This window comes from Oryx dammah, unplaced genomic scaffold (genome assembly GCF_014754425.2).
Source record: "Oryx dammah isolate SB20612 unplaced genomic scaffold, SCBI_Odam_1.1 HiC_scaffold_13, whole genome shotgun sequence".
In the NCBI taxonomy this organism is placed as follows: Eukaryota; Metazoa; Chordata; class Mammalia; order Artiodactyla; family Bovidae; genus Oryx; species Oryx dammah.
In genome coordinates, this window is record NW_024070197.1 from 11,094,065 (window position 1) to 11,107,104 (window position 13,040).

Here is a 13,040-nt window from a genome sequence, read left to right on the forward strand (position 1 = left end):
CTTATAAAGCAAATTCAAATCTTATTGTTTGTATAACATAGTTTCTATATTTATGTAATATGTACAGTTAATTATATGACATATTTGTCATATATATATTTTCTCCAAGTCTACTCTTGCCTTTGCATTTTTTGTTATTTTTCTTAGTATCTTTGGTAGGGCACTTTTCTAATTTGGTTTAGTTCAATTACCATTTTATTACTTGCACTTTTATTTTTATAGATTATTAATGATTCTAATTGTTTATTAATTTTATTTTTTATATTTATTTAATTATTAAACTTAAGTCCAGGACTTCTGTATCAAAATGAACCATCTGAGAAAAATAGTTTAGCTGCATTCGTCAGAGAAAAAAAATGCCGGAGCAGAGAAGTTAAGGGGCTTTATCTAAGGCCACAAGGTATTGAAATCTGTCAAATGCCTTTTCTGTTTTTAATAGGGTAAATCACATTAATTGACTTTCAAATGTTGAATCGACTTTGTTTCACTAGAGTAAATGCCACCTGGCCACGATGTACTACTGTTCTTTATCTGTGGCTGACTGTGAATTCTAACCTCAAGGAAGGGGTTCTGGGTCTGGTTCTGGCATCAGGGCAGTGCTGGCCCAGAGGCATCCTCTTCCACACTGTGAACTGGCCGCTGTTGAGTGTCATGCCTTCAGTCCCTGTCTGCTGGAGGTCAACAGTGAACCCATCCAAGCCTGTCCTCTGCGTCTCTAACTACGAATTAAGTTGCCTTAGTATTAAGTTGGCCAAAAAGTTCATTCGAGTTTTTCCATAGGCTGCTATGAAAAACCCAAATGAATTTCTTTGCCAGCCCAACAGATACACAGCACTGTGCCGTTTATCTATTTCTTCTTGGGCTCAGGTAGTTTCTGTCTCTGTTTCCTTCTTGCTGGGTCTCTTGTTCTTCCCTCTGCCCCACGACGGTCTCTGTCTTGACCACATCCATCCTGCCTCGCCCAGATTTCAAACTTGAGTTGCAGAATTTACTTCCACCGTTGTCTACAGCATTCCCTCTCCTTTCATGTCCGTCGGGGAGATGTGGCTGGGGAGTCCCGAGGGGACGGCTGAGACCTGCCCACGGACAGCACAGCAGAATGGCCCCCGTGACCAGGCAGCCCGTGGGCCCGCAGAGCACTGACCCCACCCCACCCAGCTCCCAAAGCCGCACACATGAATGGGCCAGGCCGGGGTCTCTGAGTTTGAGGGAAAGCAGAGACCGTGAGACAGACTCAGAGAGAGCAGTTGCCAGGGGCGATCAGACCCTGGACCTGGAGTCTGAGGTCCCCGCTCAGCCTCAACACCCCAGGACACATCAGGTGGCCGCTGCAACAGGAGGGATAAGAGTCAGGCCACGGGGAGGACCAGCAGAGACGGCTGTGATTTCTGGATGTGTGTACACACGTGCTCAGTCACGTCTATGCAACCCCACGGACCACAGCCTGCCAGCCTCCTCTGTCCATGGGGATTCTCCAGCAAATATACTGGAGTGGGTTGCCATTTCCTTCTCCAGGGGATCTTCCCGACCCAGGGATCCAACCCGCCTCTCCTGCGTCTCTTGCATTGGCAGGCGGGTTCTTTACCACCGCGCCACCTGGGAAGCGCACTTTATGGATGGGCAGGCTTACAGACCTGAGTCCATCTGTGAGAGTTTATTCACGTATTTATGCTCCCTCCACCTCAGGGCTGGGCCCAGACCACAGTTCCGAGCCTAGGCTTGGAGCGAGGGCGGCAGTCTGGCCTTGGCCCTGGTCCGGGATGGGCTGGGTTCACACGTGCTGCCTCCGGTGCCGCAGGATTTCCGTGGGCGTGAACAGAAAGTCCTTCTGGCAGGCCTCGCAGCGGTAGGGCTTCAGCAGGGCAGATGCTTTCTGGGGGGGCTCGGGGGCAGCTTCCTCAGCCCCTAGGGGAGAGGAAAAGGGGGTTGAGGGGGGTGCTCCACCGCGTGCTCTCACCCCCACCCAAATACCTCTGTGGCTCAGGCTCTCTCCTGGCCTCTGGGGAACTCCAGCTCTGCCTCCTCCAGGAAGCCTTCCTTGATTAATACACACACACAGAGGCAAGTCTTTACTCTGTGTCCCCACGGGGTGAGAGAGACAGAGAAAAACACAAGTGGAGACACAGACACTGAAAGAGGCAGAGAGAGCCCTGGGGTGGGACCACACAGCAGACTCTGCCTAGGTCTGCCCACTGCTGTGTCCTCCGGGTGACAACAGGATGGGTGTGGCTGCGGCAGAGACGGCTGGCAGACAACAGAGAAAAAGAGAGTCAGAAAAGCAGAGGCGGATCAGAGAGGCGGCAGCAGATTCCAGACAGAGACAGAGGCGCGGGAATGAGGTGGCTCCAGGGCCCCCGTGTCCCGGGCTCTGGGTCTCAGGGACAAAGCCCATCGTGGCACCAGCCAGGCAGAGGGTTGAGGTCGTGGATCCCCGGAGTGTGGCATGAACCCCCAGATGCACGGAAAGAACCCCAGGCTGGACGGACAGCGGGGCGGACACAGGCGTCTGGGCCCCGCCCCAGCCTCACCTGGGGGGCCGTCCTGCGGGGCCTCAGGGCAGGTGTTCTCATGGGCGATGCGCTCCAGGGGCGTCAGGGGCATGTGCAGGCCGCAGTGCGGGCAGGTCCAGAAAGTGCGGAGACAGTCGCTGTACAGGTCCGCGTCGCTCTGGGACAGCAGGCTGTGTCAGGGCTTGGCTCCCTGCCCCGCTCCCCACCGCCAGCCGGGGACCTTCCCAGAAGCCCTTGGGGCTGCAGGCCCTTTCTAAAACTGTATTCTTGGACTAAGCTGGAATGTGTTTGGGGGTGCTGGGGGGAATCTCTAAAATCCCACTCTCGGGCAGGAGGATGAGGGGCCAAGGTGCTCGTCCGTGCTCACCGTGAGACAGTTGTAGGTAAGGAAGTCAGTGACTGCATAGCCCCCTTTGGTGGGGTGGGGGGACAGGGTAGAGTTGCCAAAGAGGCCAGGGAGACTGGGGGCAGCCGTGATGGTCTGGGGTCCCACATAGAGGTTCTGGGCTTCCAGCCCTGTGAGCCGCCGGAGGCTGTAGGAAACCTGAGCAAAGAGAGACAGGAGATAGAGCAGACAGACTCTATCAGCAGACAGGAGATAGGCAGACATAATGGGAGGACCGGGATCCAGCTGTGCCTGAAGTCCACCCCTGGACTTTTCAGTTAAGGGGGCCAATTGCTTAAGCCACTCACAGCCTGGTTTCAGATACTCACGACCAAAGGCTTGTCTAGAACGCTCCCTTACCCGCTTCTCCCCAGGCCCCTTCCCTTCTCATCCCTTGTGGGAACACATTCAGACCTCAAGTCTGACCCTCAAGTGTGGCCACCTTGCCCCTTCTCTGGCATGTCAGCCCATTCCCCCTTCTCCAGTCCTCTGGGTCCCACCGCATCCACATGTAGTAGAATCAGAAGCAATTCTCAACCCGCGTACCACATAAAGAAGTGGGGGTTCGGTTTCAAGCACGCTCTGTTCAGTTCTTCCCATCTGTCTTCCGTGCACCTCACAGCTTCTCTCTCATATCTCACACGCCCTTAACTGCTACTAAGGGGTAACCTGTACCCCAGATGCAGAGAAAGCAATGGCAGCCCACTCCAGTACTCTTGCCTGGGAAATCCCATGGACGGAGGAGCCTGCTAGGCTGCAGTCCATGGGGTCATGAAGAGTCAGACATGACTGAGCGACTTCACTTTCACTTTCCACTTTCATGCATTGGAGAAGGAAATGGCAACCCACTCCAGTGTTCTTGCCTGGAGAATCCCAGGGACAGAGGAGCCTGGTGGGCTTCCGTCTGGGGTCACACAGAGTCGGACACAACTGAAGTGACTTAGCAGCAGCAGCAGCACCCCAGACGCAGCAGGTATTAATATACATCTGTTGAATGAGGGCTGCAGGGGTTAAGGCAGTGGCTCCTGGAGTAAATCTTGGGTTCACCCTTACCAGCTGTGTGACCTTGAGCCTGTCATCAACCTCTCTGGTTTGAAAACCCCCAAATGTGGGCATCTTGATGAGCTGGAAGCCAGTACCCTCCGGAGCCTTCATCCCTGTGGCTGACAGCCCCTCCAGCCAAGGGCACAGGTGCCCAGGAGGCAGGTACCTTGGATGCCGTGAACTGCAGCAACTCCCTGCTCAGGGCCGCCACCTCCTTGTGGTTGACAGGGGCTTCCTCCTCTTCCTCCTCCCCTTCGTCCTCCAGCCGCCGCCGGGCCTGGTGGGCCAGCTGCCGGTCCAGGGCGCTTTCCCAATGGGCCCGGAGCCTCAGGGAAGCTGCCAGGAGCCAGACAGCACTCTCAGTGTCTGCAAGCTGGAGCTCCAGCCAGCCATCGGCCACCAGGCGGGAGCAGTCACCATTGGTGTCCAGGGACCGGCTGAACAGCAAGAGGGACTGGAAGAGAGGGGGCAGCAGACAGGAAGCAGTGGATAGGCATCTTAGAGCAGCACCCGCCTGACTGGGCTCCTGCCCGCCCCCCATTCACCCAGCCCCATCCTCGGTCCCCGTCACCATCCGCTCCTGTCCTGTGATTGCAGTCGCCTCCTCACTGGGCTTGCGGACTCTACCCCGTGTCAGTCCCTGATCCAGCTCTGCTCAGAACCCTCTGGTGGTGGGGAGGAGGGAGATCTGGTCTCACCTGCCTCCCTGACCTCACCTCAGCCACTCTCCCCCACCCTGACTCTGCTCCAGCTGTTCCCTGTTCATACCCTGCACGTGGTGCCCCAAGGCCTTTGCACTTGCTCTTCCCTCTGCCCAGGTGGCTCTTCCCCCAGAGATCCCTACAGCCCTCCCACCTCCAGGCCTTTGCTGACTGCACCTTCTCAGTGAGGCCCACCCAGATGGCCTCATTCCATACTAGGGCCTCTCCCCTCCCCTCCCCACCCTAGTCCCTTTGCCCGGTCCTTTCCGCTCCCTGCTCTGTGAGTCAGAACTGCACCGTGTCCCCCAGCCCCTTTGCCCCGTCCTTTCTGCTCCCTGCTCTGTGAGTCAGAGCTGCACCGTGTCCCCCAGCCCCTTTGCCCCGTCCTTTCCGCTCTCTGCTCCTTCAGTCAGAGCTGCACCGTGTCTACTGCTCCGGCCCACCCTCCCCGGCTAGATGTGAGCTTCGGGGGGGGGGGGGCAGGGACTGGGTCCTGGCTCGTGTGTCTTCCCCAAGCGCTGGCACCGGGCAGGCGCTCGGCCAGTAATGAATGGATACCAGGAGGAGGAGACAGCAGCCAGCCTGGGAGAAGACGCTCCTCCAGGCACCACCCCCCTTCTGCCCCCGGGGGCCCCTGCCCCGAGGAACACAGCCAAGGCAGCCAGCAGCCGGCGTTGGGAGGGAGGCAGGGAGGCTGGGGCGGGACCCACCTGTAGAGCGGGAACGCGGACACAGTTCACCAGGTACGGTTTGTTGGTCTCCAGGAGGGAGACGAAGGTGACAAGCTGGTGCTTGCTGCTCATCTTGTCCCTGTCGTCTGAGAGGGTCAAGGGGACAGCTCAGCATCCTCTCCCCCGCCCCCACCCCCAACACACACCCGTCATTCCCCCCAGGGGCTGTCTGTCCCGCCCCCAGTATTCAAGTGAAGTGAAGTGTTAGTCACTAGAGTTATATGACTCTTTGAGACCCCATGGACTGTAGCCCGCCAGGCTCCTCTGTCTATGGGATTTCCCAGGCAAGAATACTGGAGTGGGTAGCCATGCCCTTCTCCAGGGGATCTTCCCCACCCAGGGATCAAACCCAGGTCTCCTGCACTGCAGGCAGATTCTTTACCGTCTGAGCCACCAGGGAAGCCCCGTTCAAACACCCACATAAAGAACATGCATAAGGATAAAATGTCTGTGGCATGTTCTTAAACACTCTGCCAAGCTGAATGTGATTTCGGCTATTCAGTGATATTAAGAATTGTTGCTAATTTTGTTGGGGCTGATGGATGACAGCACTGTGGTGATACAAAATAACAGTCTATGAATAGGATTTTTATTATTATTAATAACTGGTAAGATGTCTGGGACCTGCTTTAACATGCTCCAGCAAAGACAGGGGGAAAAAATCAAGGGGACAGAATAAACAAGGATGGAAAATGCTGACAGCTGCAGCTGGGTATGGTCACAGAGGGTTCATCACAGTCTCTCTACTTAAGAGATGCCCGGAACTTTCCAAATGTTTCAAAAAGGAGAAAAACGGGATTTTCTGGTGGCTCAGGGGTAAACAATCCACCTGCCAAGGCAGGAGACATGGGTTTGATCTCTGATCCACTAAGACCCCACATATCCGCAGAGCTGCTAAGCCCACGCACCTCAACTACTGAGCCTGTGCTCTGGAGGCTGGGAGCCGCAACGAGAAGCCTGCGCACCACTAGAGAAAAGCCCGTGCAGCAACAAAGACCCAGCACAGCCAAAATAAAATAAGCAAATAAAACCAGTTTTTAAAAAGGAGAAAAACAATGTACAGTAAGCCCCCTACGTACAAACCTCCAGGCTGCACTTTCAAAGCTGTGAACATATTATAAACCTATTATAGTACTACATAACTGACTGTTAGATGGGTCCTAGCTGTGTTAAGACCTATAAACAAATAGGACTTATGAACATGTTCTTGGAACGGAATTTGTTCCTATGCAGGGGACTTACTGTAATAGGAAGAGGATAAATTGACTAGGAATTTACACAACTTAAAGATTAGAGGGACTTCCCTGGTGGTCCAGTGGCTAAAAGTCTGAGCTCCCAATGCAGGGGGCCCGGGTTCAATCCCTGGTCAGGGAAATGGATCCCACACGGTCCAACTAAGAGTTCGAATGCCTCAACTAAGACCCAGTGCAGTCAAACAAATAAAGAAACATTAAAAAAAAAAAATGTCGTGTTGATGTATGGCAGAAACTAACACGATACTGTAAAGCAATTCTCCTTCATAAAGAATAAATAAATTTTTTTACAAAGAAAAAGATGAACGAGAAAATTTCAAATTCTATCTTTGGTGTTTAAAATCATAAACTTTATCTTGTGGGGTTAGTATTTGCCATTTTAACGTAGTGTGTTACTCTCTTTACAAATAAGAGAAGGATGAGTCGTGTTTCAGTGCTCAGACAAAGCACACAACGCCAAAGGCGTGAAGCCCCCACCCGACCGCAGGGCCAGCACCTGGGCAAGGGCGCCCCCTGCAGACCAGCCTGGCCTGAGTGCAGCCTCAGCAGAGGCCACCTCTTGGCCTGGATCCCACTAGAAGGCAGTCAGAACGCAACTGCCTGAACACGGGCTGGGGGACCACCCGCCCTGAGAAGGACCAAGCCCTGAGGTTCACGGAGCTCCCTTGACCCCTCTCCTCAGGCGCTGCTCTAATGGCATAAACCTCAGGCCTTGGGACGGGCTCCGGGCAGGCAGCACCGCATGGGGAGGGTGAGGCTCGGCAGAGAGAGGGGTGAACCCCCCAAGGGCACCCAGCCAGGTGTGGCTCCAGGGACCTACAAGTGCCAGGTCAGCAGCCCCAGGGAAGGCGGAGTGTGGGAGGTGTGAGGGGGTAACCCCCGACGGCAAGCAGCACCCCAAGATCACTGTGCCCCCTCACACCCCCAGCAGAAGGCTTTCCCCACCCCCGCCGAGGCTCCCGGTACCTCGGCTCCCATTGCTGCCCCTGGCCGCTTGCTCCTGTGTGTGCAGCACCTCGGGGCTGTTGGCGAAGACGCAGGTGGGGTGCAGCACGACGCCCTGCTTGGTCTGGGTGTGGAAGATCTGGAGGAGTGGAAGGCGGATGCCAGGGGACAGAGGCTCAGACCTGCTCTTCCCGCTGCCAGGTTCCCTCCTCCTCATCTCAACTCAAAACTCCCTCCTCCAGGAAGCCCTCCCTGATTCCCTCCCATGCTGATCAGGTCCCCCTGATCCCTCAGCCTCTGGGTCCCCATTCCACGCTGGGTCACTGTCTGGGCACAAGTCTCTCCCCTGCCCCCATCATTAGACTGCACCCCACAAGGACAGGGCCAGGGCTGCCTCGGTCACTGCTGTAACCCCAGCACAGAGCAGGCGCTGGGAAGGGATGACAGATGATAAGACATACATGGGAAGGAGACACACCTGGTCTGAGTCCTTGCGGCCGCTGTTGAACGGGTCGGGGACAGCGAGCTGTGGGTAGAGGCCCCGGCCGAGCACCAGCTTGAGCAGGGCCATCTGGTCCCGAGTCAGGGCCTGGGCCGAGCTGGCGGCCGCCTGCAGCTGCTCCAGATTGTGCCGGAGCTTAAAGTTCACATCCTGGGGGGAACACAGGGGAAGGTGGGTTTCTGAGGCCCTCCCCACCGCCCAAGGGGTTGCTACTGGAGTCTGGGAATCCCAGAGGTCCAGTAGACACCTGTCCACGGAAACCTACCTCCTAAGATGAGGAGTACCCGCTCTGATAAACGCCATCCCCACCCCCAGCCCCCAGGCCACCCCATGGCGCCCTACCTGGATGTCCACACTGTCGCCAGCCCCCTGGGAGGCTGAGTCATCCCGGTCCTCGTCACTGGACCAGCCGTCCTGGTTGTCCTGGACTCGCAGCACTTTGCGCTTGCGCCCCGCGCCCTCCTCGTGCCGGCGCTTCAGCTGGTAGAGCGCCTGGCGCTCCCGCCGCTGTTGCAGCCGACTATAGCTGTCCCCCGGCTGCGGGGCCCGGGCCCCGGCCAGCAGCCCGTGGTCCTCCAACAGCTCCTGGAGGAGGATGGAGCCCGAGTGAGGGACATGGTCAGGTGCACTCTGGGCCCAGACGCACTTTCCAGTTGAGGGCCTGCAGCTGGCTGGCACGTGACCTCATCCTTAGAGCCACCCTTGTGCTCAAATGACAAACGGGGACCCTCCTGGGAACTCCCAGCTGGGGCTGAAAGGGGCTATATGAGAACCACTCTCTGGGAATTCCCTGGTGGTCCAGTGGTTAGGACTTGGCACTTTCACTGCCAGGGTCCAAGTTCAATCCCTGGTCAGGGAACTAAAGACAACTCTTTACATGGGGCTGGGCACGTGACTGTTCTAGAAAAGAGAACTGTCTCCATAGCTGGCCAACGAACACCCAGGCCGGGGGACAGGAGGGAGGAGGCTGGGCGATCATCACCATTCAGGGTCCTCTCTGGGGGCTCAGGTCACACGCCCTCTCCACCCAGCTGTCCCTGGGCCCTGGTGACACACCCACCCGCCCCTCCAGGCCTGCACCAGCCCCACGAGGCTCCTGCACTAAAATGCTTCTTGAAGTGTGGTGCCTTGGCCAGTCGCAGCAGCAGCATCTGGGATCATCTGGAAAGGTGTCACAAATACCGGGGCTTCCCTGGTGGCTCAGTGGTAAAGAACCCGCCTGCCAACGCAGGAGACTCAGGCTCGATCCCTGGCCCGGGAAGGTCCCAGATGCCTCGGAGCAACTAAGCCTCTGCACCACAACTGCTGAGCCTGTGCTCTAGAGGCCGAGAGCCACAGTTACTGAGCCCACACACCCTAGAGCCCGTGCTCTGCAGCAAGAGAAGCCACTGCAATGAGAAGTCTGCACGCTGCAACTCGAGAGCAGCCCCCGCTCGCTCCAACTAGAGCAAAGCCCACGCAGCAGCGAAGACCCTGTGCAGTCACAAATAAATAAATAAATAAAATTACCTAAAAAAGAAACGCCAAGACCTGCGCCCCACCCAGAACGGCTGAATCAGAATCTCCGGGGCGGGGGGTGGGCAGTGGGGTGTGGAATCTAGTATCATGGACCCTCCCCGTGATTCCAATGCCCCTGAGAGACCTCGTGCCCACGCCTCCAGAAAGAGCGTCCCAGGGACCCTACTGGATTGACCCTGTTTCTCACTGAGCCCCAACCAGTGAGAAGAGGCAGGATATCTGATGGGACACAGAGAGTGAGAGAAGGAAAAGCACCCCCTCTTTCCTTCTGTTTCTCAGCATCTGGGCCCAACGAAGGCTGAACCACCACTCTCTAGAAAGTCAGAGACGTTGAGAGATGATGTCAAGCACAACGGGGATGTCTGAACGTGGGGACCCATTAACGCATGGGAGGCCTTGGTGGTAACTGCACACTCTGAGGTCTGTAGCCAAGGGGAATGGCTACCTCAGAGGCTGTTTTATTTTCATTCTGTGGCATGCCACACAACAGGGGGCTAGAATTCCCCAGCACCAGAGCTTTTTTGTGCTCGAAGGGAAAGATGCCTGTGGAATATTAAGGACACAAACCATCTGCAGAACCACATCTTAATAATAACAATAAAAATTGCAGGGCTTCCCTGGTGGTCCAGTGGTTACAAATCCCCCATGCGATGCAAGGGACATCAGTTCGCTCCCTGGTCTGGGAAGATCCTACATGCTGCAGAGTAACTAGGTCCAGAACCACAACTCCTGAGGCCCACCCGCCCTAGAGCCTGTGCTCCACAACAAGTGAAGCCACGGCAGTGAGAGGCCTGAGCACCCCAACCAAAGAGTAGCCCCACTCGCAGCAACTAGAGAAAGCCTGCACTCAGCAGTGAAGACCTAGCCCAAATAAATGAATAAAGTAGATATTTAAAAAACTGCAATGTATAACTCATTTAGTCCTCACGGGAATGCTGGAGGCAGGGCTATTTTTTGCTTCCCCATTTTCTGAGGGAGAAGCTGAGGCCCTGAGAGGCCCAGGAACTTGCCCGAGGTTGAACTGCTAGCAAGTGGCAGAGCTCAGACTCAGTGCTGAGGTGTCCCGCTCCTGATGGTGCCTCCAACCACCACTACGGAAGCCCACCCACCCAGAAGCCCACCCGCCCTAGAGCCCGTGCTCCACACCTCCCAGTACACGGCCTGCGCAGCCACCTCAGCACCCCAGCTTGAGAACGAGGCTCTTCGCGAGGATGTGACTCGTGACAGCAGACCTTGTCCACCCCTCCAGGAAGCCCTCCTGGACTTCCACCCCTTTGCCCTGACCCCACCCCGCACCTAGCCATGTGATGGTGGGGGAGGTGGGTGTGGGGAGGGGCTCTGACGATGCTGTCAGAGTAGAAGAGATGCCACGCTGTGGAGGGTGTTCACGAATACTCTCCCTCTACCTCCACCCACACCCATGCCCCAAGTTTGCTCCTGGCTGCCTTCCGCAGGGGGGCCTGCCCCCACCCTTCCTCCCAGGCCTCACCTTGAACTGGCGCCGCAGGTTGGCCATCTCGTACAGCCGGTGCTCTTCGATGCCCCGGTGGCGGCACCACTTGCGTGAGTTTCTGCCCCGTTCAGATTTCACCTGAGTGGAGGTCCAGACCCCAGGAGGTCAGGGCCTGACCAGCTGAGGAAAGGGGTGCGGGTGCTGACCCACCACCCAGATGAGCCGCAACACCAGCCGCTGGGAAGATGTGAGGCTGGTGGGAGCCCTCCCTCAGCGACACCTGCCCTCCTTCTTCCAGGTCTCAGCCCCAATGCCTCCTCCTACAGGAAGTCCTCCCAGACTACACAGGGTCAGACAGCTCTCTGGGGCTCTCTGAGTCCCCTGGACTACCCCACTGCAGCCCATTCTGTGTGGTCACTGTCCAGGGACAGTCTGCCTGTCTGTGCTGGACTGGGAGTTGCAAGAGGGCAGGGCCAGGTAAGTTTAGTCACCACCGGGTCCCTAGCACAGCTCAGGACAGGACTAGGCCTCGTCAGGGAACATGTGTTCAACACACAGATACCCCCTGAGGCATCTGAAAAGCCAGACAGCACTGGCTTTAGTCAGTGCTTAGAGACTCCAGGCTCCCCTCAGCACGTGCTCGTCCCATGAAAAGTGGATTTGGGGTTCTCCTCAGACAAGCCCGGTCTGCAGGGGCCTCAGGGGTCCTCCCTGGGGTGGAGGTGGGGCACAAAGTCCTGACTCTGTGAGAATGACAGCCAGGAGGCTGGGGCGGAGGAAGGGTGCTGCCAAGCTCACCTGCACCCAGGTGTTGAAGACGTTGAAGAGTGTGAAGGGGTCACCCTGGTCACTCTCCAGGGGCCGCCGCGCCGCCGCACAATCGGGGTTGCTCTGGGCGCTGCGGGTGAAGGGCGTCTGGACGCTGAGGGCGGCAGCGATGGTGAGCACAGGCTCAGCCAGGTGAAACATGGAGCCCAGGATCAGCATCTTTCCTGGGAGTGGACCAGTGCTGAGCCTCCTGGGCGCCCGACGGCATTCCCCACTCCTCGGGGACCCCTGACCCACCTTCCACCTCACCCCCAGAGGGCCTCGGGAGCCAGGGGGACAGAATCACGCCCAGAATCAGCTCCGAGTGTGATGAAAGACTGTTTCCACCTGCCCAGATGTCAGTGACCTGACTCATCCTCACTGTTCCCCTGCCCACTTTTCCAAAAAGTTCCTGTTACACAGCTAGCCTCGTAAGATAAAGATGGGCAGAAAAACAAGGCTGTCCAGCTTAGCTCTGTCACCTCGGGCAGGTCCTTCCACCTCTCGGTGCCTCTGTTTCTCTATCTGTGAAACGGGCTAACATGCTGTGAGCATGAACTGTTTCACCTGTGAAGCACTGGGAGCTTCCTAGCAAGGAGGAAGACCGGTGATGAGCCACCTGGGCCCAGCGTCGCATCATCTGTGCCTCCCTTCCCACAGGGCCCCGGGGACCGACGGTGCCAGCCTGGCTGGGGCGTGCCTCCCTGGCAAGCTAGTGATGTGCTTTCTCTGAGCCTTGTTTTCCTCATCTGTACAACAGGGACGCCTGGAGGGCCTACCCTCACCAGATGAAGATGAAATAAGGACCACGGAGTCTTCCACACTGGCATACAGCAAAGGCTCACAGAACATTCTCTTTCCTCTCGGATCCGACTCTCACACTAGCCCTGTCCTCTTCTAACACTAACAGAAATAACTACTTCCATGGCTGTGGGTGGCCCTCGGGGTGGGCGGTACCCAGCCTGACGCCCATACTGCTGGCCTAGAGTGTCACAAGGATGGGGACTTTAACGCTGACAAGGGCAGCAAGCTCCCTTGAGCACCACACTTGGGAAATGATGCCCCAGGTGGCAAAGCTCAGCTGGGACTATTCTCTGGGCCGTGGATAGTTAATTGGTTGGTACACAATGTCCTGAGTCAGGAAAATTGGGCAAGATGAAGATGAATATGCCTCGGTTAGCAAGCTCCTTG

General features: G+C 56.7%; 1 protein-coding gene and 1 non-coding gene across 2 annotated transcripts in view; one reads left to right on the forward strand and one right to left on the reverse strand.

The window, feature by feature from the left end:
• Nucleotides 1–223: 223 nt before the first annotated feature.
• DHX34 (DExH-box helicase 34) overlaps nt 224–13,040 on the reverse strand; it is a 28,334-nt gene continuing 15,517 nt past the window's right edge. Inside the window, 10 exon segments of the mRNA XM_040252436.1 lie at nt 224–1,905; nt 2,529–2,667; nt 2,878–3,054; nt 4,106–4,393; nt 5,351–5,457; nt 7,591–7,708; nt 8,048–8,221; nt 8,414–8,656; nt 11,079–11,180; nt 11,841–12,034. Coding sequence (XP_040108370.1) covers nt 1,772–1,905; nt 2,529–2,667; nt 2,878–3,054; nt 4,106–4,393; nt 5,351–5,457; nt 7,591–7,708; nt 8,048–8,221; nt 8,414–8,656; nt 11,079–11,180; nt 11,841–12,034 — 1,676 coding nt within the window. The 3' untranslated portion in view covers nt 224–1,771.
• TRNAE-UUC lies at nt 8,859–8,930 on the forward strand. The gene has a single exon. It is a non-coding gene; the product is annotated as a tRNA-Glu (tRNA).